A 23,586-nucleotide genomic window follows, 5' to 3' on the forward strand; every position below is an offset into this window, starting at 1 on the left:
AGAAGACCACATAAAGTCCCAGACCAACTGTGAAGTTTGGTGGAGGAGGGATCATGGTATGAGGCTGTTTTCTGTGTTCAGACTAGGCCCCTTTCCTCCAGTGAAAGCCAATCTTAATGCTTCAGCATACCAAGACATTTTAGACAATGCTATGCTTCCAACTTTGTGGCAACAATTTGAGAAAGGCCCTTTTTTATTCAAACATGGTAAAGAAATGACTATAAAGACATGGTTTGAGGAGTTTGGTGTGGAAGAACGTGACTGGACAGCACAGAGCCTTGACCTCAACCCCATCAAGACATTTGGGATGAACTGGAACGGAGATTGTGAGCCTGACCTCATAAATGCTGTACAGAATAAATGGGCACAAATTCCCACAGAAACACTCCAGAATCTCATTGAAAACTATCAAAGAAAAGTGGAAGCTGTTGGCTACAAAAGGGGGGCCATATTAAAGTACAGGAATTTTAGTACAACCTCATTGCAGTCCTTGTTGGTGCAATGCTTTTGTTCATATAGTGTATTTCAAGGGCAGCAGTTTTTGAGGAGATTCATCTACCTCACTCTGCAAGAAGCACCAATTACCACCAAAGTTGCCACCATGGGTTGAGGCTGGATATTTGTTGTGTCGTTTACGAAAAGTAGCAGGTCCGCGATCAACAAGGACTGCATGAGAACCCTCACTGGCCCCCCCCCCCGTTGTCATTTTGTGAAACATAAAGACAAAAAGAAAACACTTTTTCTTTTTCCAAATTCTCACTGGCAGCCAGGCCTGCAAATAGATGTTGCAGTGGCTTGAACAAAATGTGTAGAAAGCAATAACAGAGCAGGCATTATTGTTTTTTGTTTTTTTTTTTAATAAATGCACTAATAGTTAACCTTAATTGTGTTTCAATCATTGCATTAATGCTGAAAGCCCCAATTTTAAGAAGAGTTTTGGGAGCGCATGTTGTTCCCTTTCTCTCTGCACAGTTTCAAGCCTCCAACATGAGTTCAAGTCTCATTCTTAGAGGATGAAATCACCGCTCTAACAAGGCACGAGAGGAAAATGTTGAACTGTACTGGAACACGGGATCAACTGCAGGGCAAAAACATAAACACGTTTTTCATTTTACTTCATTTCATCAATTTTGGAGTTTATTTTATAGCATGTGGTTTTCTGCACACAAATCATTCATCCAACACATGACTCAGATCTTTTATTAAAAAAAGATTACTTTATGATGAATCACTCTTCTTCCTGTTTTTTAACCTGCTACAAACCAGCAGTGTACCAGCCTGAAGTGGAAATATGTACACAAATAGATCAGTACAATGTAGAGAGGAAACTTCCTGTGAACTTCAAACATACTGGAAGGAAATGTCAATGTGCTTGCTGACGCCTGTGGTTGTTCACATTCTTTGTGCAGAAAACCTCAAAATGACAAGAAGATTCGCCATAAGACTTTATTTTCATGTCACTATTGAATTGATTTCTGATGTTTGCTGCTCTCTGAATGCAATATCCTGCCAAACCGAGCCAAACATTGTGAAACAGATCAATAATCTGGAGTTTATTAGAAAAATACCGGCTCAGTGATGGGTTCAGGAGGTCAAAATTAACAAAACCAAACAGCTTACACCACAGTGACAACAGATCAGTCATCATCAGTTCTGTTTTTCTTCTTCTTTTTCTTCTTCCTCCCCGACTCCTCCATTACATCTCCATACAGAATGTCTATGGGCTCAGTTTTCACTCTTTCTGGTTCCACTTTCACCCTCACACTGGGCTCTATGCCCTCCTCCACTTCCTCTCGCTCCCTGTCCTTCTTTTTCCTCTTCTTCTTCCTTTTCTCCCCCACCACATCACCCTCCTCTGTCGGGAGCTCCATCATCACTTCCTCCTGAATTTCAGTCACAGGCTCCACCTTCACCCTCACCTGATCCTCCAAATACACTTCTAAGCACTCTGTCTTTACACTCTTTTCTTTCTTTTTCTTCTTCTTCTTCCTCCCTTCTTCCCCCTGTTCCTCCTGCCATGTTTCCTCAACGAATCGTTTGACCACAAGGGGGCGCAGCGTTGTAGACGAGGGCCCTAACACGGCTCCATCCGCCTCGCTCTCTGCCACTGAGGTCAGCGTAGGGGTCTTACTGCCAAAAGGGTGGAACCTCTGTTTGAGCCCCGGTGGGATGGAGGGTGCAGGAGCGGCAGGGATGACCTGAGGGGTCTGGTTGGTGCTGCTGTCACCATAGCTCTCACATACATTCAGCAGGCCGGAGAAAGTGGGGCCAAAGACAACGTTATTTGACCCCGGCTTATCGCTGGTGAGCAAGCAGAGCTCTGACACTCCATGTGAAGATGCCAGGACGCTGTAGATCTGCTGGCTGCTCCCAGTCTGTGTAGGAACCTTTACAGTCTGGAGACCAGACAGCGGTACCTTGATGTTCCTAAAACTGGATATAGAGATGAGAGACAAGGTTAGGCATCTCTAACACTAAGGACTTAGGGGAAAACTTAATCAGCTTCAACTTTTCTGTGACTGCATTTGATTTTTTGGAGCTTCTAAATGGAGCCGTCTCAAGTTTCACCTTCTGGCCTCAACACACTGATGAAAATACAAGTTGAGCCTGTCTTTGATCTTTTGCAGCAAGAGCTAATCCTGCAATGACTGTTTATGGTAAAACTGCACAACTGCTATAAGATATGATCCCTTATTTTTAGATGAAATATACAACGGCTTATTCATGATATTCAAGATTGCACCTTCACAGCTCTTCATGTTCTGATACCAGTAGTAGTTTATGATGGCTAAAATAAGCTAATATATACATACTTTAGGTATAAACCCATCAGCCACAAAATGATGACTGAGCATTTGACAGAACAGCGCTTCATCAAGTCCTGCGCTCCAGACTGACCCCACTCCAGTCTGGGTGAAAAGAAGCTCCGTGTCTGAAGGTGCAATAGGATTAAACATTATAGTGGTCAAATGTCAGACTGTTATTGTGTTTCTACAGCCCTCTGTAACAGAAGGAGCTGTATAGTCTGCCTGCCTGCTAAGATTTTTCTCACATTCACCAGCGTATTAATGACATTTTGAAAGTTAAAAAAATCATCTAATTTAAAGTCCCTGTATAATGATAAAAAAAAAATCTTTACTTTAGGTTTGTTGTATGACTGTGTTAAACTACCAGGGCAAATCTGAGTCATGAAATCATCTCTAAGTTTATGAAATAAGCTTCAAAATCATGAACACTGAGGTAGTAAAATCTGCTCTAGAGTGATGTGGGCGTGTTGGTTGAATGAGCTGAAGCCACGCCCACTCAGGAGAAAAGCAGTCCTCTCAAATTTCACAAAATGTTTCTGATCAGAGTGCAGCTGCCTGGCTCTGTGCCAGCACAGAGACAAAAGTTAGGGATTAAATTTACTGTTTTCTGGTACAAATCTCTCTGCCATGATATTTTTAATGACCTGTAGCTGGGACATGCTGACATTGGTCAGAAGGTGATATTTTTACATGGAACTGAACACTAAATTCGTAGTGGTTTATGGTTGTGTACTGGAATAAAACATAGTTTATTTGTATGCCTTATTTTGTTTCGTAATTAATAATATGTTAATTTAGAGGGCAAAAATTAGGAAAAACCTTAAATACAAAATACTGCACTGCAGTACACAAACACACACTGCTACTTAAATATAATTAGTTTTATCCAACATCCATACTGGAAAAGATACATACATGCATTTTAATGTAAAGAAGACCAAGTCTTTCCTGTAAAAACAGATTCTTTTTCAAATACAGGTATTAAGTAATTGAAAAGAAAGTACTGCTTGGTATTACATGTACTTCACAAACAAAGTGTGTTTTTACAGACAGTAAAACAGAGCTTCATCTGCTTTTTAAGTGGATAAAATAGATCTCTGTAGTGCACAGTGCTTATTGCTTGCTGAAATGGTAATAAAAAATATTTTAAAAAGTTGATATATTGCACTGGTTTGGCTCGATTGGTAGAGCAGGCACCCATCAATTCCCAGTCTCTGCACTGTTTGGTGCATGCCTTCTCCTCACTCTCTTCCATATTTCCCATCTCTCTTCATCAAAACACAAAAAAAGCCTGTAAAAAAATAACCTTAAAAATGTGATATAAAGAATAATTAGAAATGTTGACAATTAAGTAATGAATTTCAGCTGAGGTATGTCTGTTGATTCTGTTTAAAGCTCCACCAATTTATCAATATATTCTGCTGAAATGTACAGCTGATATATTGAGTACAAATATCAGCAGGAATTTTCATATCTGCTGATACCAGTATCAGGCTGATGAAACTGAAAGACTGAGCAAATTTTCTCCCAACTTAAATGTTTGGAAATCACCTGATTAAATTCCCTTAATAAGTACACTGACAAAACACATTCATGTGTGCACAATCATAACTGCATGAAACTCAAAAGAATAGACTGGACAAACCTTTCTGATTTAAAGTTTGCAGGAGCTTTGATGAGCCACAGCTCATTATTGTTGTTCTTCAGACTCTCTGTCAGAGTGCTGCTGCAGGGCTTATGGCTGAAAGACACAAAGTCACTTGGACACTGGTACCTGGAAGCCTTCTTAGCTGTGGATATAAACAAATTATCATATCCATTCATTAGTGAAATAACACGGAGGAATGGGAACAAAAATAGTCAAGAGACGAAAAACAGGAGCTGAGGTTTTGACACAAAACTGAGGTTTGGACAAACGTTCACTGTGTGGCTTAAATGTCTTGTCTTGTCTTGGCATAAGGACTGAATGACAAGAATGCAGAGCATATTCACAGGTTACAAATATACACCTGGGGTAAATACAATAAAAACAACGTAAAGCTTTGAGAGTCAAACCGTGAAAACAGGAGTGTTAATCGTGAGGCTCTGGTGCTAAGTCACTCACAGTCTGTTATATTCTGAATTATTGCTGGCTCGCATTGTATTTCTGAGTCAAAACGATTAAATGAAGATAAGAAAATCAACCAAACACTAGCTTTGTGCAACTTACCGTTTTCATTCTGCTGTTCTGGTACACTTGCGGTATGAGCGTCCGCTTCATCTTCGCTTGATGAGGAAGAAATGTCTCTGGGCATTTTAAACTTTGAAAATAACCCTAAAAATTAAAACTTAAAGTTTTCTAGCTCTCCAAACGCATGGCTAAGTAGAACGCACATGTGTTGACACCAAATGAACTGTGACCTTTAATTATTCCACTTCCGTGTCAGTTTTCGTTGTAGTTCCAAAGTTTGGCATGGCGTGTGGCTTTTAGTTGAGTGAACCTGTTCGGAAAACTCAAACACCCACAGTGCACCACGCATATTACGTAACGTTTCAGCGTCCGTCGGGGAAGCAGTTGACAACAGCCGCCAAGAGCAGGCCGAAGTGGGCAAACAAAACAAACAAGGAAGAAAAGGCGAAATTACTCCAAAGTTTGACTTTGCTGAATAAATTTAGAATGTTTAACTTTATTCTCAAGCAGTTCGAAGTCCGTTGAGCGTGGAAGTAGTTAGCAAAGAGAGGGCGTGCACCTGTCGAAGATAAATAGGTTAACGAAGCTAACGTCTGCTAGCACGTTAGCAAGCTAGCTGGCTCGCTTGGCTCAGGTTGGGTAGCTTGTTTTCCAGACATGTCGTCCCCCTCCTCCTCCAGGCGCCAATGGTGCTATCTGTGCGACCTGCCAAAGATGCCGTGGACTGTGGTATGGGACTTCAGCGAGGTCGTCTGCCGTGGCTGCGTGAACTACGAGGGAGCTAACCAGATTGAATTCCTGATCGCGAGCGCCCGACAGTTAAAACGGACACACGGGATGCAGGATGGAAACGTCAGGTCACCTGGTCCATCTCCAAATAAACACGGCACATCTGGGCGAGGAGAGGGGGCTGCTGACGGAGGTAGGCCACACACAGACCGATTTGAGCGGGGAGGAAGAGGAGAAGGTACAGGCTCAACGATACGTGTGCCGCCGAATGGGCTGCACCGTGACGGCCAGCCGCCTCCAGAAGTGAACCGTCAGAGTCCCAGCGGCAGCCGGAGACCTATGCTAGGAGCTGCCATCCCTCCTAATCTAGTGACTCAAAGCATTGCAGGGATTCCTCATGGGCTTCTTGCAGGCATGCCTGCGGGTCTGACTGCCCGGACAGCCCCCATGAGTAACCCTATGATCTTCCCTGCCCCTGTGCTGGCAGAGATGAGCCGTAGACAGTTGGGTATAGGGATGGGGATAGCCCCCTTCATCACTCCAGAGCTGGAGCGAGAGCTCAGTTCATCCCAGAACCAGCCTAAAATACAGTCGCAGGTTCACACTGCTGTGGCTGGAAGCAGCGCCAGCAAAAGTTCGGGCCTGCCTTCTTCATCCTCGTCTATGGCTGGAGGTGTCAGCCAGACAAGCCCCAAACCTGCCTCCTCTCCAGCCAGGCAGCCACGCCCCCCCACAGCCAGATCTGGAGGTGAGCCCCTGGGATCCAGCAACTCTGCAGAGGCAGCAACCACTGCTGCAGCATTACCCCACAGTGGTGCCTCAGAGCTGGGATCTGCATCTGCCAGCAACACCCATTCAACGGGGAACACGCTTTCCTGCACCTTGTGTCATGAGAGGCTCGAGGACACACACTTTGTTCAATGTCCATCAGTGCCAGGGCACAGGTTTGTAGATTTGCAGTTTATTTTCCTTCTTCAAGTGGTTTAGGTTGAAAGTTATTTTCTTTATGCAAATACTCAAGTGCCAACATTTTAGAATAGTTTACTAGAAACCATGATTTACTTTTATTTGTATTGATTTGTGTTATTAAAAATAAGAGCCATGAAATCATAATTCCCTTCTACACAACAATTCAAATCAAATTTTCCGTGATGCAGAATAGATATATTTTTTTTCTAATATGTTCAGCCTAAGTTTAATCTACCAACTATTGTGTTTGTTATAATATAGAATTATTTATTGTTTGTGTTTGCTGAGAAATACTTAAGATGGGTAACTTAAAAAAAGCAATTACATATTAAATTGCAATATTGGGGAAAGAAATTGCAAACTATATTTTTTTCTAAAATCGTTCAGCCCTGTATTTAACCAGTAAGTCTTCTTGAGGGGTTTGAGTATGGCCGAGCCTCTTATTAAGGTTTCCTGCTGATCTTTGTAAATTCTTAAAAAGTCTAAATTGGACTTTTGAAATTTAACACCAGAACAAGTTTTATATTTTCTTGTGAGTGGTATGACATTTTTAGAATGCTTGATTAAACCTGTCCTCATCCAATCTTCATTTTCTGGCAAAATGTATTTGACTTTAATCCTTCCTTCTTGTGTTGTTTGGAATCCACTTAAAACCTGATATTTATGTGTTATGATAAATATCAAAATGTAGTATATTCATAGAGTAGAGGCATTAAATGGTCTGAAAAGGATCAAATTTGGGCATTTATGACCAAAAAAAATCTTTGTCCTATACCATTTAAAATTTCATAAACAGTTTATTCAATCAGAAAATTCAGCTCTGGTCTGATGTATCAAAAATCTTAAGTGCCTTTCATGTTTTATCATTTGCCGCACAAAAAACAGTCTCGATTTTTTCCGTTTAGGTCTTCAGAAATCTTGAAGGTGATATTTGAAAGTGTGCAGGAACCCTGTTTTTGTAACGTGTCGGTTGAATTTTGGTGGTTTGTGATCAGAAATCCTAAATACATCTTAGAGAATGTGATCTGCTTTAATCGGCTCTCTTCTCTTCCTTTACCTCATTTAGGTTCTGCTTCCCCTGCACCAGAGTGTACATCCAGAGCCGGCGGGGAGATGGCGAGGTGTACTGCCCCAGCGGAGAGCGCTGTCCGTTGGATAACTCTCCCAACAGTCCCCCTTGGGCCTTCATGCAGGGTGAGGTCTCTACCATATTGGGCACAGGTGGGGCAGGTGCTGCACCAGCTCCTGCATCTGCATCTGGAGCTGGGAGCGGGCCTGGACCTGGACCCGGACCTGGACCTGGACCTGGAGCTGCAGGAGCATCTGCTTCAGGGGCCGGGACTGGACCTGCAGGTGGAGGCGGATCGTCGAGTGGAGATGTCACTGTCAAGAAAGAGAGAGAAACGTGATGAGGATTTTTATGGAAACCAGGACCCAACACAGCAACAGGCAGGTCTACAGTCATTTCTGAACCAGGAAAACTAAAGTCTGACAGCCTTTAAGATAAGGATCATTTTTAAAGAAAACACTTTAGTTTACTCCATCTTCAAGTGATGCCGTAACCATTGTTAATTTTAATGGAGTAGGCATTTCTAATATTGTATGAAGATTCTGTTTTGAGATCTTTATTCTTTAAAATCTTACGATCATCAGTAGAGCAAATATGAAGAAAGAATCAGGTAGATGGATGAAATATAGAGCAGCAGGAAGGATACTTTAATGCAGCCTTTTTCAACAGGGGTGCTGCGGCAGCCTGTGGTACCCTCAGGGGTGCCCTCAAAATGCTTTATATATAACTAACAATTTTCATGAAGATACAAATTATCAGATATCCCTACATACATAATCAACATTGCTTAATATGCCCATAAAATCGCATCATTGTAGAGGTAATGCAGTTATTTTCAGTTAGGCAAGTATTAAAGGAGTGAGAAATTCATCAAAAGTGTGTTATTAAGGTCTACATGGCCACAATGCTTGACACCCAAGGCATTTAAATAGCTTTAAGAGGGAGCTTTAGAGATTATAATATTAATTCCATTATTACATAGATCCCTTGGCAGTCTTAGGGATGTAATTTGTTGATTTTCTTTATTATTTTTTGACTAGAGTGACTAAAGGTTTTTTTCAACATTTTTTTTTCTGGTGCCTTTACAGAAAAAGGTAGAGAAACGCTGCTTTAATGTGACTGAAAAGATGAATAATATTCATCATTGTAACAAAAAATTCCAGAGGATTTGATTCATCCATGCAACATAGAGTTGATATTAAGGTTCTTCTGTGTAATATTGTTTTTATTTCTCCTGCATTGTGTCAACAGAGTCGTGTCACACATCAGAAGGAGACATCTGCACTGGACTGCGGCGAGATCCAGAAGAGAAGCGACAAAGTGATACACAGCTCAGAAAACCTCCATTACACAGGTCTTTACTCACAGCGCCCAATCTCAGTAACATAATCAGACCTCACCAGATATTTGACTAATGTTGCAAAGACTGCCTTCACACGTCATCTATTCTTTTCTTTACTCTGCAAAAGTTTTTATATGTATTATGAATGTGATAACTTATCCATTAATCAAACCACATTTCCTCTCATGCTCCAGCAACAAGCAGAGTTTTTTGTAAAATAACGCCACAGTCAGAGATTGACAATCACTTAACAGCTGAACTGTGGCTACTTTTTGTGAAGTTCTGTACAGTTGAACAACTGATAAGCCCCAAAATGAGCTCAACAAGCTGGCTACTGTGTGTAGCTGGAAATAAATCTGCTAAAGTAAAGAAAACTTTCCTTGGAGTTACAGTTCTACTTTTCTGTGTACAAAAATGACACCACTATTAAATACTAATGAAATATCAGTCACATGGCAACTTGAACATGCACCTTAAGATACCACCAGTGCCACTGAAATGTCTCTGTATGGTCACCAGTGTATTCACAGAAAATGGGCCTTTCTTGCTTTGGGAAGTTTACATATCTGCCAGTGTTAGCGTGTTAGCAGAATTCTTTTAAATGATCTGAACTCTCAGAAAGTAGCCACAGTCCAGCGTTGATTTTCACTGTATCGTTGATGTTGTGTCAGCACCAGAAAGCACAAGAGTTTGTTTTAAAACCTCCAACAAGTTTAAAATATGAAACCATAGCCACGGTTGGCTGCACACAGAGGTCAGATATCCCACTGTTCATGATTAAACCCAGCCTGGTCTGAAATGAAAGATTTGGTAGTCAACCATCTGACAGAATGCCAAATTAAATTTCTGCTTTAAAAATCAAATTTATATTTACAACTGACAGAAAATGTCGACTTATAACGACAGCGTGTACCTGAAATTTCCAAGACATGTTTTTGTTGTTCCTGACTGAATCTGTGTCCTGGTACACATCTGATTTTTTTTCATGACATTGGTTCAAACTTTACTGAAACACCAGAGCAGGCAAAACCAACAGGAGATGTGGACTTAATGCCAGTGGTGACATTTCTCTGTGTGTCCTTGTTTTTTTTGTTCTTGATAGCTTCACACGAAGCTGGCTTTGACTCAGAGAAAAAAAATCATTCAGTGAATCTGTCAACCAGCCACAGACTCTCTGTGTTTAACTGTATTTAAATGTTGCTTTCATACAAGATCCAGCCCAGCCTACGCTTTACCACGAATGTATATGAAAAGATATCTATGATAGGCCTAGGACTATATTTTATACTAGAATGTTAAATGTTATATACTCTATAGATCTATTATAGTATGTACGTGCAATCCTTCGTCATAGTATATGCAACAATTTGGAAAATGTAATTAAAAGCATTTGTGTATCATTTCTTAACCCTTTGTTTTCTAAAGTGAGAATCCACTCAAAAGCAGAAATGTTCACCTGTCATCCTGAAAAGTTTAGCGTTTACAGATTAGATTTCCTAAATTGGAGCAAGCTCCTTTTTAAGTGACACCTTGGAAAGGTTGATAGCAGCTCTGAAATCACCAACGCTGCAGTGAAATTAGTTTGGTAGATAAATCAGTGTCATTGCTTCTAAGATTTGCTCTCTATTTATTATCTGTAGTTATCTTTAACTGCACATCATCCAGAGAGGCTCCACATACTTCCTTTGTCTGTCAGTACGTTTACATGAAGTTAGAAGTCAAGTTATTGCGTTAGTCTAAAACTGGGCTTAAGAATGCATGTAAGCATGTTAGCCTTATTAAAATAGAACTAGTTTAAATTTCTCAAAGTCAGGCTAACACTTCAAGAGACGGAGATGGATTGACTTTACATGAATACACCTCATTTGGACCCAAATCAGACAAGGTGTTCTGCACATGCTCCACAGTCCTCAAGAGGGTTTGAGAAGTTTAAAAGAACAAACACCAAGTCGGGCTGGGCAATTAATCAAAATCTAGTTTAAATTGCATTAAGGCCTACTGCAACTTCTAAATCACAGAAGGTGCAATATTTGTTTAACCTGAAATGTGTGCCAGAATATCAGTTAGATACATATGTTGCAGCAGATGTTATGCTCTACATACTGTGCAAACATTCAAGTTTCAATTTCTAAGAATAGTTTGCAGAAAATCCTGCTTTACTTGTTTTTGCGTGTTTTTCTCAATCAAAAGGAGAATGGCAAGGAAATGATGACCACCTTGATAGTGATAATTACAAATATTAAAATCCATCCAATGTGAATCAAAATAATCCCAGTAAAATATTTTTCAGAACCGTTCAGCCCTTGTTTAATCTGTCTTATCTGTGTTTGTCATAACAGCAGGATTTATTGCTGTGTTTTGTCGAAAAATACATAAGATGAGTAACCCTAGGAAAAAAAATGAATGAAAGAAACAATTGCAATTATATTATTTTCCCAAATTGTTCAGAAGAAATGCTACATAGGGCTAAATGATATTGGAAAAATTTACATTGCAAAATTTATTCGCATTTCTTTTAATTAAAAAGGAAACTAATCAAGATCAATGTATTTCCTTTTATGTATAATAATTTGAACCCAAATATTATATATTTTTTGTACCTGGATCTTCTAAGTCCTCTTGTAGATTTCAGATATACAGTGGGTCAGCCCTCTGACAGCAGCTCTGACACTTGCACAAAGAGGAGAGATAGAGCAGGTGGACAGAGAGACTCGTTTCTTAATAAACTTTATAGATAAACTCATTATTGTGTAACCGTAGATTCAGTGTAACGTTTAGTCCTCATGATCATTAGTGTGACTGATGATTTAACAAAAGCTCACTTTGTTTAGCAGAGATTCTCCCACACTGTAGTGCAGAGCTGCAGCTGAAAAGTAAACAATAGTATGTCCATGCTGTAAACAAAGCATATATCAGTGAGCACCAGGACAGGGCACTGCATAGAGCGAGAATCCCCTCACCTAGGATTGGACTCGTGTAAGTGAAGGTTTACTTCAAGCGTCATCAGGTGTAAGCCTCACCATTAGCATGCAGGAGACACACAGGCTGCCATGTGACTACTGCACACATCGCCACCATTGTTGAAAAACAATATTCAGTTCAGCCCCAAGTCTAAACATAGCAGGAACTCTGTTGCCTGCCTTCAAATATCACCAAAGGAAAGCAGTATGGCATCTGTTTCATTTGTAAAAACAAAAAGTTAAGCAGTATGTCTGAAATGTGCAGAGCTTTGAAGTTTTTCCATATTTTTACATGCTTGCCGCATGCTATCTTGTTAGAATTGTCAAAAGGAAGAAGGTCCATCTTAGCTGAAAAAGGCAGTATCTCCATCTTTGTAGCAGAGGCAGACATGCTAGTGTCAATAATTCATTTTCCAATTGTGCATGTGTGCAGGGACAAGTACAGTAGTCCAGTTAAAATGTATGATCAAGCTCTAACCATAGCTTGGTTTTCTATAAATGTAAACGTATTGAGTGAGCAGGACTTTTAAAAAAGAAAAACATTATTTAATGTAAAAAAAAAATCACTCTTTTTACATACACAAATGTAAATATGGTATAATGACCACAAAGATGAGGACAGACATTTCAAAAACCTACAACTAAATTTAAGCGAGGTCCTAGGATTGAAATGAACAGGTGTGCTATGTGAGATGATTCCAGTGATGGGAAGCAAAGGAGTGAATTTCAAGCTAAGACTGAAGTTCAACATTTTAATACACACATATTCAGGTCTTGATTTTTGGGTGGATTCTTCCTTTATGTGCAGTTTGTACTCCTCAGTACAGATGCACAGACAAACCAAAGGTAAATTTATGCCCAACTGATGTTTCTGGATGTAAATGTTTTATTAAAAATATATATTGCTATATTTCTTGGCCAGGTCTAAACTGGCTTTCTTCATTAAACAGTTACAGGAAACAGGCCCACGCGGTCTACTGTACTTCTGGGATGTTGCTTATAAAAGTCTATCGTATTTAGCTTCTCTATATGAAGAACATCCCTCAGATCAGGTCTGTTATAAAGAAATCTCCTCGAAGAAGTGGAATTTGAGTTGAATATGCACTGATACATCATGCAATCCCTTGTTAAGTGCCTTTTTCAAATGTTTACCGTCTGTTTGTGTGTCTGGGAACCTCAGGGGAAGTAGGAGTGCAATGGCTTTTTTATTGTTCAGTCAATGATTAACCTGAATCTGTTTCCCTTCTGTCGCCATCAGACGGCTTTGCTTTTATCTCAAGCTTTTGTAAAGTCGGCTTTCCGTTCATTGTTTGATACGCGCTCTCCCTGCATCGCGCTGAGTTTTCCTTCATTCATGTGTCTGTTTTTAGACTTGTTGGTTTTATTGCAGCTTCATGTACAAAATAGAAACCAGGAATAAAATGGGATGGAAACTTGTAACTGTTTGTCTCTTCTTGAATTTTATTTCCTATATTTAATCATGTTTAGGATGCTGTACATCAGGGGAAAAAACTCAAAGCTAAAATAATCAAGACCCAAAGTTTCAATAATTTCTTAGTTTAAATATAAAGTTGGAGTTTAAACAAACCTGACTGAAACTGAATGTTGCTTAAAATCCAGAGTGCCATAATTTCAGCAGTCATGATTATTTCTGACCAGCTGAGTATACTCTCAGTGTGGAATTTATTTATTTTATATTTATGTATTTATTTAAATTTTATGAACTAGAGACGCTTCACTGCAGAAAAGCATCTCCCTCTCAAGAACGCAGCACAGTCTAGATTTATTACACACAACATGAAATATTTCCAGTCTTTTGTACTTAATCTTTATGATTTCTACTATGGAAAATTAAAAGTCCTGTGTCTCAGAATATAAAAATCAGTCCACTGAAAAAGGATTTATAATGCAGAAATGTCATGTCATCTGCTGCTGTTGATCCACTGGTGTTTATCAAGTCCAGAGTCATCACTGTCAGCCGCCGACCAGGATATTTTAGAGACCATCATGCTTCCATCTGCTGAGAAGCTTTACAGAGATTCTGACTTCATTTTCCAGCAGGATTGGCAACTGACTAGAGTGAAGCCAAAACCACCAGAAACTGGTTTGCTGACCATGGTGTTCCTGGGCTTGATCGGCCAGCCCACTGGTCCGACCTGAACCCCGTAGAGAATCTCTGGAGTATTTTCAAAAGGGAAGATGAGAGACACAAGTCTCAGCAATGCAGACGAGCTGAAGGCTGCTATCAGAGCAACCTGGGCTTCATTACACCCCAGAAGTGCCACGGACTGATTGGCTCCATGCATGACTGCATTGATGCAGTAATTTATGCTAAAGGAGCCCCTGCCAGTAAACAATAACATCACCTTATTTCCTCCTGTCTGGATTAATCCAGACAGGAGGAAATATTGAAGATTTCAAAAAGCTGGTGTGATATTAGCTGCTGTGAAGTTATTGTTGTAGTTCAGGGGGCTGTAGCACATCAACAGGGTCTGATGTGACCTGCGGAGTCCGGTCTGAACTTTATTCAGTGAAATGAACTTTAACGTCGCCCCATCTGTTGGAACTATTGTGTGCTTCGTGGTGTCCACAGGGTGGCGCTGCTGCTCTGCTGACCTTCATCTTTTTGTGACTGCTGGGAAAAGAGAATGTTTGTCTCTTATCAGATGGAGGTGAACATCACGGCCTGTAGAGCTCGGCCATTCCTCGAAAGTTCTCATGAAAAAAAAAGGTGTAAACAGAGAGAGGGAACGGTGTTTAAATAAAGTTTTTACCAGGGAAATGAAAAGCTCGTCAACGTCGCGTGAGCCTGACTGAGAGGGTGAACGGCCTGTGGATGAAGTTCCAGGTAAAATGACGCAGTGAGTCTCATGAATGACGCTGCTCGTTTTAACGTGAATAAAAAGAGGGGAGGGGGAGTTAAGTTCCCGTCGTGCTGCTGGCAGGCCGATGCGCCGTTTCCTCCATTAGTGTCAGCTCATTACAGCTTTTGTTAAACCAATTATAGAGGTGTTAATGGACGATGCAGGCCTATTGGCATGAGAAACAGCCCGCAGAGAGAGGATGTGGCTAAATGTGAGTTGGGGAGAAATGGGACGTTAAAGGACAATTACAACAACATAATAAAAGATGATTATTGTAGAGGAGGGTTGAAGCTTAAGGCTGAAAATACAGAGCTCAGACCGGAGTGTGGAACAAATCCGCATCCATCCGTGGATTACAGGCAATAAAACCAGCAATCAGAGCATCAATTTACCATTCAACTTCAGTTAAGAGCCCCTGCTTTTATTTACTATAAAATTACCCTGCCTTTATTCTGGATATATATGTGACAGGCCTTCACTTATTTTCATACAAAACAGGTTCACAACAAAGACAATGAGACTGTCAGAAAGAACATCTAACTTTTTAAAAGTATGATTATTATAATTACCCTAATCTAATCTCTAATCACACTCTTTTTTTTTTAAGTGCATTTTTGTTGCTTTAATAAGTAATGTTGGGTATTTAGATGTAAAATAAAAGTAGCTTAGATGTAGGATGGGCCACGTCTTTGCTCACCTCCATGACTCTGGGCTCCAGGAAGCTTCACCCTCTGGATTAATAAAGTTTCTTTCTATCATCTAACTGAAATCTGCCGTAATTTGTCAAAATGTGCAGCAACACCAAAAAGGAATGGGCTTTAAATTGTGACTGGCTTCTATTACAAGTTTTACGGTACTCTCTTACCTTTGAAGAAAAGAGCAAAACTGTGCTGCAAATACAGAATCTCAGATTTCCCACTGGCACTTGAAAGCAGCAAAATGCAAGACGGTGAAGAAGAAGTCAAGGGGTAATAAGATCAGATATTTAGAGGTGCTCTATGTATCATGCTTGAAAGTACACAATCTTCTTTCAAAATGCCTTATTTTAGTTAACAAGATTTTATTTCCAACAAGACGTTTATTTTATTATTAATGAGAAAAGAACAGCATGTTGTTACACATCACAATGTTTAGTTAAATATTAAAAGATGGAATAATGGAATATGCTGCCTAAGCAAAATGGTTCAGTATGTTTTGTTGTTATAATTCAAACATTATTGCACATTATTCCAAACTACTATAACAAGAAATGCTGCTGATGGTTAAACTATACTTTAATTTCAATAAAATAATAAAAGGTTCTAAATGAATATCTACACTATTACATTTCACCAAGGTTAATTTAACCCTTTAAAGCCTGAATACACAAATTACAGGCAGAAAATTCTCATTTTTTGGAACTGAAATGTTTATTTCACTTCCTACTGAAATAAAAAAAAATCCAAATTTCCATAAAATGTAACATATATCATTTTTGTATCTCATCTGATTCGTCAGGTGTTTTTGTAACTGATAATCTACTTGAGGGCATTTTTATCATTTATCAGATTTTATTCAGAATTTTTAAATTAATTTATTGATCATATTGATTAGATAGAGGTATTGTAAAAGCATGTATCAAATATGATACAGCAGACTTTAATGGGTTAGTTGGAGGTCTGATAGGCCCGCTTTACTCCAGTAGAATATCTTTGATCAGAAATATGATTGATCCTCACTACACTAATGCCACAAACAAAGACATTTATACTCCCACCATAATTAGACTCTGATCTGTGATTGGCAGTGATGAGATTGTTTTTTTTTAATGATTCCTTCTTTCATTGATTTGTAGATGTAAAACTCTCCTTTGGTTCCTTGTCTTTTTGTCTGAGGTAGAATTCTGGACCACATCACCAACAAAATACTGCACGATGCGCACTTGGACCAAAATCCACCATTCCATCTGTCTCCATGGGTTTTATAAACATCTTAGCTCATGAGAAACTGAAGCTCCTTAACATTGGTTTGATTTGTCTGTTTGATCACAAGTTTAAACTCAGAGTTTCTTATCTCAGAGTTTATCACTGCGCAAATGAAAAAGCTCATCTCTTCCAGCCTTAATTACATCATTACACTCAGGGAGGTGTGAGATTATCCTAATCGACCTGACGGCTTTTCCCAAACAGGCCATCGTCACAGAGGAGGGCCTGTGGACAGTGTGGCTGAAAATGAATACAAGAATACAACAGATCATAAATAATAATGTGGAAAATGCGCATAGACTTGTCAGAAATTAGCTGCTAAAGAAAAAAAAAATTAATAAAACGACGCAAATGAAGTTGTAAAAGTAACAAAGACGTCAGCTGGAGGCCACACATCTGCCAGGCATGTCACTGTGGTCCAAGTGTGCCCATCACATGTGCTCATAAGTCTGCTGTATCTGCCCTTCCTGTTATTTCTGATTCCTGGATCTTTTCTCACAGTCTAATCCCGTCGACCTCCTGCCTGCGCATCAATTACATGTCCATTGACTGGCCATTAGTAGAGGCATTGACATTCACAGGCCTCCGTCTGCACCCGGGCAGATGTGTATTCCCCAACACAGCGGTCCGGCCCTGTGCATTACACCAGGCTGACATTAGTTATTGTAATTGTGAGTGGCGGCAGGTCGCAGAGGCCTCAGAGAGAGAGAGAGGAGAAAAGATCTCAAAGATGTTCTCAGGGAGGAAGGCCTCTCAGACTTCACTGTGCCAAATTTACGCACAGATTGCGCACATTAAAAAAAACAGAAATGTAAAGAAAACAGCAGGTCTTTCATTACGCACACTTTACGCACGAATAAAACTCTCCCTCGCGTAAAGGAGAGTTGCATGTCCTCATTTATTTGTTGCATATCAGCGCACAAAGATTCACACATGAAGAAAAATCCGATTTAATTCATCTGTCTGTGTGTGTGTGTGTGGGTGGGTGGGGGGGGGCTTTACTTCACTCTGGGTGTGTCTGCTGGTGATTAAGATCTCCAATCTTTTCATAGTCAAATATTCCTCTTAACGGATTTTATCTTTTTTTAAATCGGGGGAATATTTGACTATCAAACCCAGAATCTGGAGCAAGTTTGGCGGTTACAGACCCTCAGAGAATGTGTTAAAGGGTTAAGGGCCCAGAGAAGTGATAGCCAAGGGAATTAACGACTTTGACACCCCTCAGTTTACGCACAGACAGGAGCACACCCGCACTAAAATAAAGGCAGCTTTATTTAGATGATTTTACAGAACATCTGATCAAGATACGATTAAAAAACAGATTTCAAAACTATTATTTTTTATGAAGAAAAATAAACAATAAATGAAGATCATGCTCTATTAATAAAGGACAATAAACTCCTTCATAATCTGCTGTTTGTTAAAGTGTCCAGATTGAAACTCCCTCTGATAAACCTAAAAACAAAAATCCACTCATGTCTGTCACTGAAGGATTGTGGGACAGTCCCTCGTCCGGGTGGCCCCGGAGCAGCCGCCGGGCCAATAAACAGCACGCCAGGGGGCCACATCGGCCTTTTTGCGGGGCCCTTCCTGGATCCTAACACGACATTCAAATGTGCGGAGCGGGGCGGGCCCCGGGAGCACCTTATAAGAGCAGGACGTCCAGGTCCTGGGCTGGATCTGCGCGCCTCACCTCCGCCTGCTGCAGGGTGCCGGAGCGCAGAATTTAAAAAAAAAAAAAAAAAAAAAAAAAAACGGGCCACGAGAAGAAGAAGAAGAAGAAGAAGTGAACATCTGCTGATCTGTGGCGACATTCAACTTCTCAAACAATGGATGACCAATAAGACTTCATTTTTTCCTCAGGAGCAAAGCGTCACGTCACTTTTTCTGACAGATTTCACAGCAAAGATTTTCTTTTTCGACGCAAAGGAGACACTTTTGTTCTCTTGGATTTTCTTTACCTGACAACTTCAAACTTTGCCAAGGATTTCATATTTATTTTTACACATAAACAAACCAAAAGCTCGTTGATAGATCAGAGTTTCTCCTTCAAAGACTTGTGTTGGGGATGTTGAACTCTGTGAAAATGGAAGCCCACGATCTACCAGAGTGGAATACTTTCTACAGCGAGGCCAGCGAGGTAAACACACGATCACACATCAGAACGGCAAGAAAAAAACGACCAAAACTGTTTTATTAAGTCGTCTCCAAAAAGGCCCAGGGCTTCCCCTGGAGTCAAAGCAGGCGCATGTGAATTCTTATCAGCGCGCATTTCATCAGGAAACAAACAGCGCTATCCTTTAAAAAATAAAACATGATTCTAGAGGATATTAGAAATTATTTACCACTTGCTCCAAAGGAAAATCAATGTTGAATACAAGGTCCATCCAAGGAAATTTGGGTTTTACGCAGCAGCAAAAAGGATGGATGCGCACTTTGACTTTAACAGCAGAATTAGAAATGTTATTAAAAGACAAAATCTTAGAAATATATTAAATAATAATTCTTCTGTAGGATCTTTGTAAGCATTTGAAATTTATTCCAAAGCCTTTGGAAATCAGGCCTCAGAAAAAGTTAATCATCAATGCCAATTATTGATGAAATTCCTCTTTGACGCATGTTGCAGCCTGCTTTAAATATACTCTGATATCACTGTACGTTTTAAGGTACGTTTAATGAAGTTTATCACGTTTTTATCTCGATGGTCCTCCCTTTGTGTCTCCACAGCTGCTGAAGTGTCGCGACAGCTCAGGTGTAAATGTAGTTAATTCTCACTAATTCAATTAGGCTTCATTTGATCAGCAGCCTCACATCTCACCTCAGATCAGCCTGATCAAATTAACGAAGAAGAAAGAAGGAGATAATATTTAACAGACAGCGGCCCGACACGCCGAGGAGTCTGCTCTCCACGGTTAAGAACTTTTTTTATGCATTTAAGCTTTTATTTTGAAACGCCGAGAAATTATGAGCCCGGATTTAAAACGAATTTGAGCATATTTGACCAATTTAAGAGAAATTAGGGGAGGGAAGAATTGAATAAATTCTTTATCTTGAGGTGAGAATTTGTTTAACTTGTTTTTTCCAGCCAGCAGCGGAGGAGGCTGTCTGAGCTGAGAGGCACCATGACGCGCTTTTTACGCATTTTCAGGTTAACATCGCTGTGTGAAATCCATGTCCTCTCCGCGCGCACTGAGAGCTTCATTGTGCATTGATAAAGAGCAGCTTTTTCAACAGGGACTCAAACTTCAGCAGTTTCTATTTTAACTTTTAATTCAAGTAAAAATTATTTAAAAACGAGCAAAAATGTGAAGTTAAGAAATTCTACCTTATATTTGATCATTTCTCTCTAACTGTTGCCTCTGCTTTCTTTCCCTGTAACTAACCTCCTGTGTTTGTTTGTGTCTGCAGATGTATTCTTCTCCCAGCACCATGAACTCTGCTCTGGGTTCGATGGGCTCCATGGGAACCATCAACAGCTACATCAACCTGAACCCGGCCACCGCCAACCCCGCCGCCATGAACATGGCCTACCCGAGCTCCACCCTCAGCAGCTCCCCGCTTGCTTCCATGGGTTCAGGGGCCACTCACATGTCCCTCTCCCCGGTGGCTTCATCCCTCAGCTCCAGCTCTCTGACACAGCTGGGCCCTGCGGCCCCAGGCTCCCTGAGCTCCCTGTCCCACTACCAGAACATGGGCCAGTCCATGAGCCAGCTGGGGTACCCGTCCACCCCCACCCTGAGCCGGGCTGGGCCTAAGGAGATCCCACCAAAGCCGTACCGGCGCTCCCTGACCCACGCCAAGCCACCTTACTCCTACATCTCCCTCATCACCATGGCGATCCAGCAGAGCGGCAGCAAGATGCTGACCCTCAACGAGATCTACCAGTGGATCATGGACCTGTTCCCCTACTATCGCGAGAACCAGCAGCGCTGGCAGAACTCCATCCGCCACTCACTCTCCTTCAACGACTGCTTCGTGAAGGTAGCTCGCTCGCCAGACAAGCCGGGCAAAGGTTCGTACTGGACTCTGCACCCACAGTCAGGGAACATGTTCGAGAACGGCTGCTACCTGCGGCGCCAGAAACGCTTCAAGATCGAGGACAAGATGGCTAAGAAGGCCGCCAAGAACCAGGAGGGAGGGTCAGGGAAAGGAGGTCACAGCGGAGACCACCTGGTGGAGGACCACAGCCCCACAGGAGGATCCGAAGGAGCTGACTCTGCCCACTCAGACAGCTCCCACCCGGGCTCCTCAGACGACCAGCCGCACCAACGAAACTCCCTGGTTCCTCTGGACTGCCCCCCGCTGTCCTCCTCGCACCTCCACAGCCCGCCCATCTCCCTGCCAACCTCCTCCTCCTCCTCTTCCTCCATCCCTCCATCCTCCCTGTCCCTGTCAGCCTCCTCTTCCTCCAACCCGCTCCTTCACCCTCAGTCTTTAGTGGGGGGCACCCACCTCCTGCCCAACGCCATGCAGCAGCACATGGACCTACAGAGCGACGCCCTCAAGTCCTTAGACCCCCACTACAACTTCAACCACCCGTTCTCCATCACCAACCTCATGTCCAACGAGCAGAAGATGGACCTCAAGTCCTACCAGGACCAGGTCATGGCCTACAACAGCTATGCTGGAGGCTCTCCTGTAGGAGCCAAGCAGATCTACGACAGCCCGGGGCCCGCCTCCATGGACTCAGGTGCTTACTACCAAACTCTGTACAGCCGCTCAGTCCTCAACGCCTCCTAATGTGGACAAACACTGTCAGTGGAGCCAAGATGGAGGCTTCTCTTTCTGTCTAAAATGGACACCAGAGCTCTCTCTCTCTCTCTCTCTCTCTCTCTCTCTCTCTCTCTCTCTCTCTCTCTCTCTTTCTCTCTTTGGCTCTCATCCAACAGCCTCTGAAGGGACTCACATCTAAAATGGCTGCCGTGTTTGAGGCAAAAGGACAGTTTGATTTCCCTTGAGCGTCTCTGACAAACGTGGAGGCTGCTTGGTTACAGAAAAGTGAAGCTGGATGACGATGGTGACAGGAGCTCTGCTGCTGAAATCAGCTCTGTACAAATGTAAATAGAGGTAATGTGGGGGTAAAAGGATATTTGCATTTATTTATGAAGGGAATAAATTTTAATATATCTTGTATAGCTTTGTGGATGAGTTACAACCCCAATGTGAGTTTATTTTTTAGATTGAGTTTCAGGTTACTGCTGCAGGCAGGTGTTACTGTTCGTGTTACAGTCATTTCACAGTCAGAGTCCGTCAGTGTAAATACAGCTCATGGAGTCCGTACTTTCAAAATAAAATGTTTGTTATTTTGGTTGATATGAAGAAACAGATGCTTTTATTTCATTCTGGAGCTCAGAGAAGTTTAGAAAATGTTTTGCAGCCAGAAGGAAAGAGGTGAAGAAACTGTGGTAAAACCTAAAAAAAAAAACATGTTGTGTTTCTGTATTTTATTCCTACAAACATTTCCTGTTGTTACCTTTAATACGAGGGCATGAGGCGCTCCTGACTCTGCCACATGTGGAAAAGCAGAGCGGGTGAGGAGCACGGGGGAGTTCAGTCAGTTACTAAAACAGTGGAGGGGAGGAGAGATGCACTATGGGAGATTTACATACAGTACTTTGCACTATGGAGCTCCCATTGGCCAGGTGGGCTGATAGTGTGTGTTACAACAATACTTAGGACCTTCCCCCTCCCGCTGTCAATGCTTCAGCTCAATGAGATCAGTGGAACAATGTCAGAGGGTTAAATAACCCGCCGCTGTCCAAAACTAAAGTGCCTTTTCTTCAAAGACTGCTGATCTGATCAGAGATCAATGAATCTATTGAAGGATTTTCTGTCACAGAGAGGACGCAGAAGTTTCAGGTCACAAGACGTCCTCTGTGGAGAAGAAATGAGTTTTATTTAAGCTTTTCAAACATTCAAAGTGTGCTGATATAATATATTGTTTTGTTGTTTTGTTGGTTTCAATGTGATTCAGATGATCCATGTTTCATTTTTCTTATTAAAAAGGCAAAAATGTGGGGAGAAACGGTGCATCTGTGCTTCTTTTTCAATGCAGGAAGTGTCTGTTTTCAGTAGATGTTGGATTTCTGCCAATATCCAATATGCAAAAAAATTCATCTCAGCCCATACTGATACTGATATATAAATGCAGTTCACACTAGGACTGGCAGTTAATTGAAATTTAGATTAAATCTCAGTATATCCTGATGCAATTTTCAAATCCAGAGGGTGCGATATTTCTTCAACCTGAAATATGAGTCAGAATACCGGTTTAATGCATATTCTTTACAGAAGAGATGTTATGCTTTACACATTACAACGCCCCAGCTGTGATTAATAGTAACAATATATGTGTGTGTTGGATTAGGAGCATTGGTGCTAGTCTTCATCAATGCAGCACACTTTTTCTGACCATTTTTGCCACTTTAAATCTGTTTTTGTCACTAGTTTACTTGATGCTGGTAAATAAAGGTAGTTCACACTAGGCCGGGTATTTTATTGATATTTAGATAAAATCACAATATGGCCTGATGCAATTTTCAAATCACAGAAGGTGCAGTCTAAACGTGAGTGAAAAAATTAAAATGAAAACACCCGTTCCATGCATGTTTTTGCAGAAGAGTTATTATACTATACACATCATGCAAACATTCAAATGCCCCTTTTTAGATTAAATTAAAACATATCCTTCCATCCTTATTTTTGTGGGGAT

The 23,586-nt window shown here is 41.1% G+C and overlaps 3 protein-coding genes across 3 annotated transcripts; 2 read left to right on the forward strand and 1 right to left on the reverse strand.

Moving 5' to 3' along the window:
* Positions 1 to 1,102: 1,102 nt before the first annotated feature.
* Positions 1,103 to 5,235, reverse strand: polr1g (RNA polymerase I subunit G). The gene is made up of 3 exons (XM_041801578.1): positions 5,017 to 5,235; positions 4,453 to 4,597; positions 1,103 to 2,433 (listed from the first exon to the last, which is right to left on the reverse strand). The coding sequence occupies exons 1-3, from the start codon at positions 5,099 to 5,101 to the stop codon at positions 1,638 to 1,640; spliced, it is 1,026 nt and encodes a 341-aa protein (XP_041657512.1). The 5' UTR covers positions 5,102 to 5,235; the 3' UTR covers positions 1,103 to 1,637.
* Positions 5,236 to 5,334: 99 nt separating this feature from the next.
* Positions 5,335 to 13,486, forward strand: irf2bp1 (interferon regulatory factor 2 binding protein 1). The gene is made up of 3 exons (XM_041801566.1): positions 5,335 to 6,650; positions 7,742 to 8,124; positions 8,996 to 13,486. Exons 1-2 carry the CDS (start codon positions 5,635 to 5,637, stop codon positions 8,082 to 8,084), a joined length of 1,359 nt encoding a protein of 452 aa, XP_041657500.1. The 5' UTR covers positions 5,335 to 5,634; the 3' UTR covers positions 8,085 to 8,124; positions 8,996 to 13,486.
* A 5,082-nt stretch (positions 13,487 to 18,568) lies between these two features.
* foxa3 (forkhead box A3) lies at positions 18,569 to 22,892 on the forward strand. Its single transcript, XM_041800074.1, has 2 exons — positions 18,569 to 19,014; positions 20,283 to 22,892. The coding sequence occupies exons 1-2, from the start codon at positions 18,943 to 18,945 to the stop codon at positions 21,612 to 21,614; spliced, it is 1,404 nt and encodes a 467-aa protein (XP_041656008.1). The 5' UTR covers positions 18,569 to 18,942; the 3' UTR covers positions 21,615 to 22,892.
* The last annotated feature ends 694 nt before the right edge of the window (positions 22,893 to 23,586 follow it).

The sequence above is a fragment of the Cheilinus undulatus genome, linkage group 2 (assembly GCF_018320785.1).
Source record: "Cheilinus undulatus linkage group 2, ASM1832078v1, whole genome shotgun sequence".
Taxonomy (NCBI): Eukaryota; Metazoa; Chordata; class Actinopteri; order Labriformes; family Labridae; genus Cheilinus; species Cheilinus undulatus.

What these genes read in the sequence shown, in the direction of transcription:
- irf2bp1 (XM_041801566.1), top strand. Translation starts at nt 5,635, where the DNA reads ATGTCGTCCCCCTCCTCCTCCAGGCGCCAATGGTGCTATCTGTGCGAC. An exon ending in CCATCAGTGCCAGGGCACAG is followed by an intron (nt 6,651 to 7,741) that starts GTTTGTAGATTT and finishes TACCTCATTTAG; the next exon opens with GTTCTGCTTCCCCTGCACCA.
- polr1g (XM_041801578.1), bottom strand. Translation starts at nt 5,101, where the DNA reads ATGCCCAGAGACATTTCTTCCTCATCAAGCGAAGATGAAGCGGACGCT. An exon ending in AGAACAGCAGAATGAAAACG is followed by an intron (nt 4,598 to 5,016) that starts GTAAGTTGCACA and finishes TTATATCCACAG; the next exon opens with CTAAGAAGGCTTCCAGGTAC. An exon ending in GCAAACTTTAAATCAGAAAG is followed by an intron (nt 2,434 to 4,452) that starts GTTTGTCCAGTC and finishes CTCTATATCCAG; the next exon opens with TTTTAGGAACATCAAGGTAC.
- foxa3 (XM_041800074.1), top strand. Translation starts at nt 18,943, where the DNA reads ATGTTGAACTCTGTGAAAATGGAAGCCCACGATCTACCAGAGTGGAAT. An exon ending in TCTACAGCGAGGCCAGCGAG is followed by an intron (nt 19,015 to 20,282) that starts GTAAACACACGA and finishes TTGTGTCTGCAG; the next exon opens with ATGTATTCTTCTCCCAGCAC.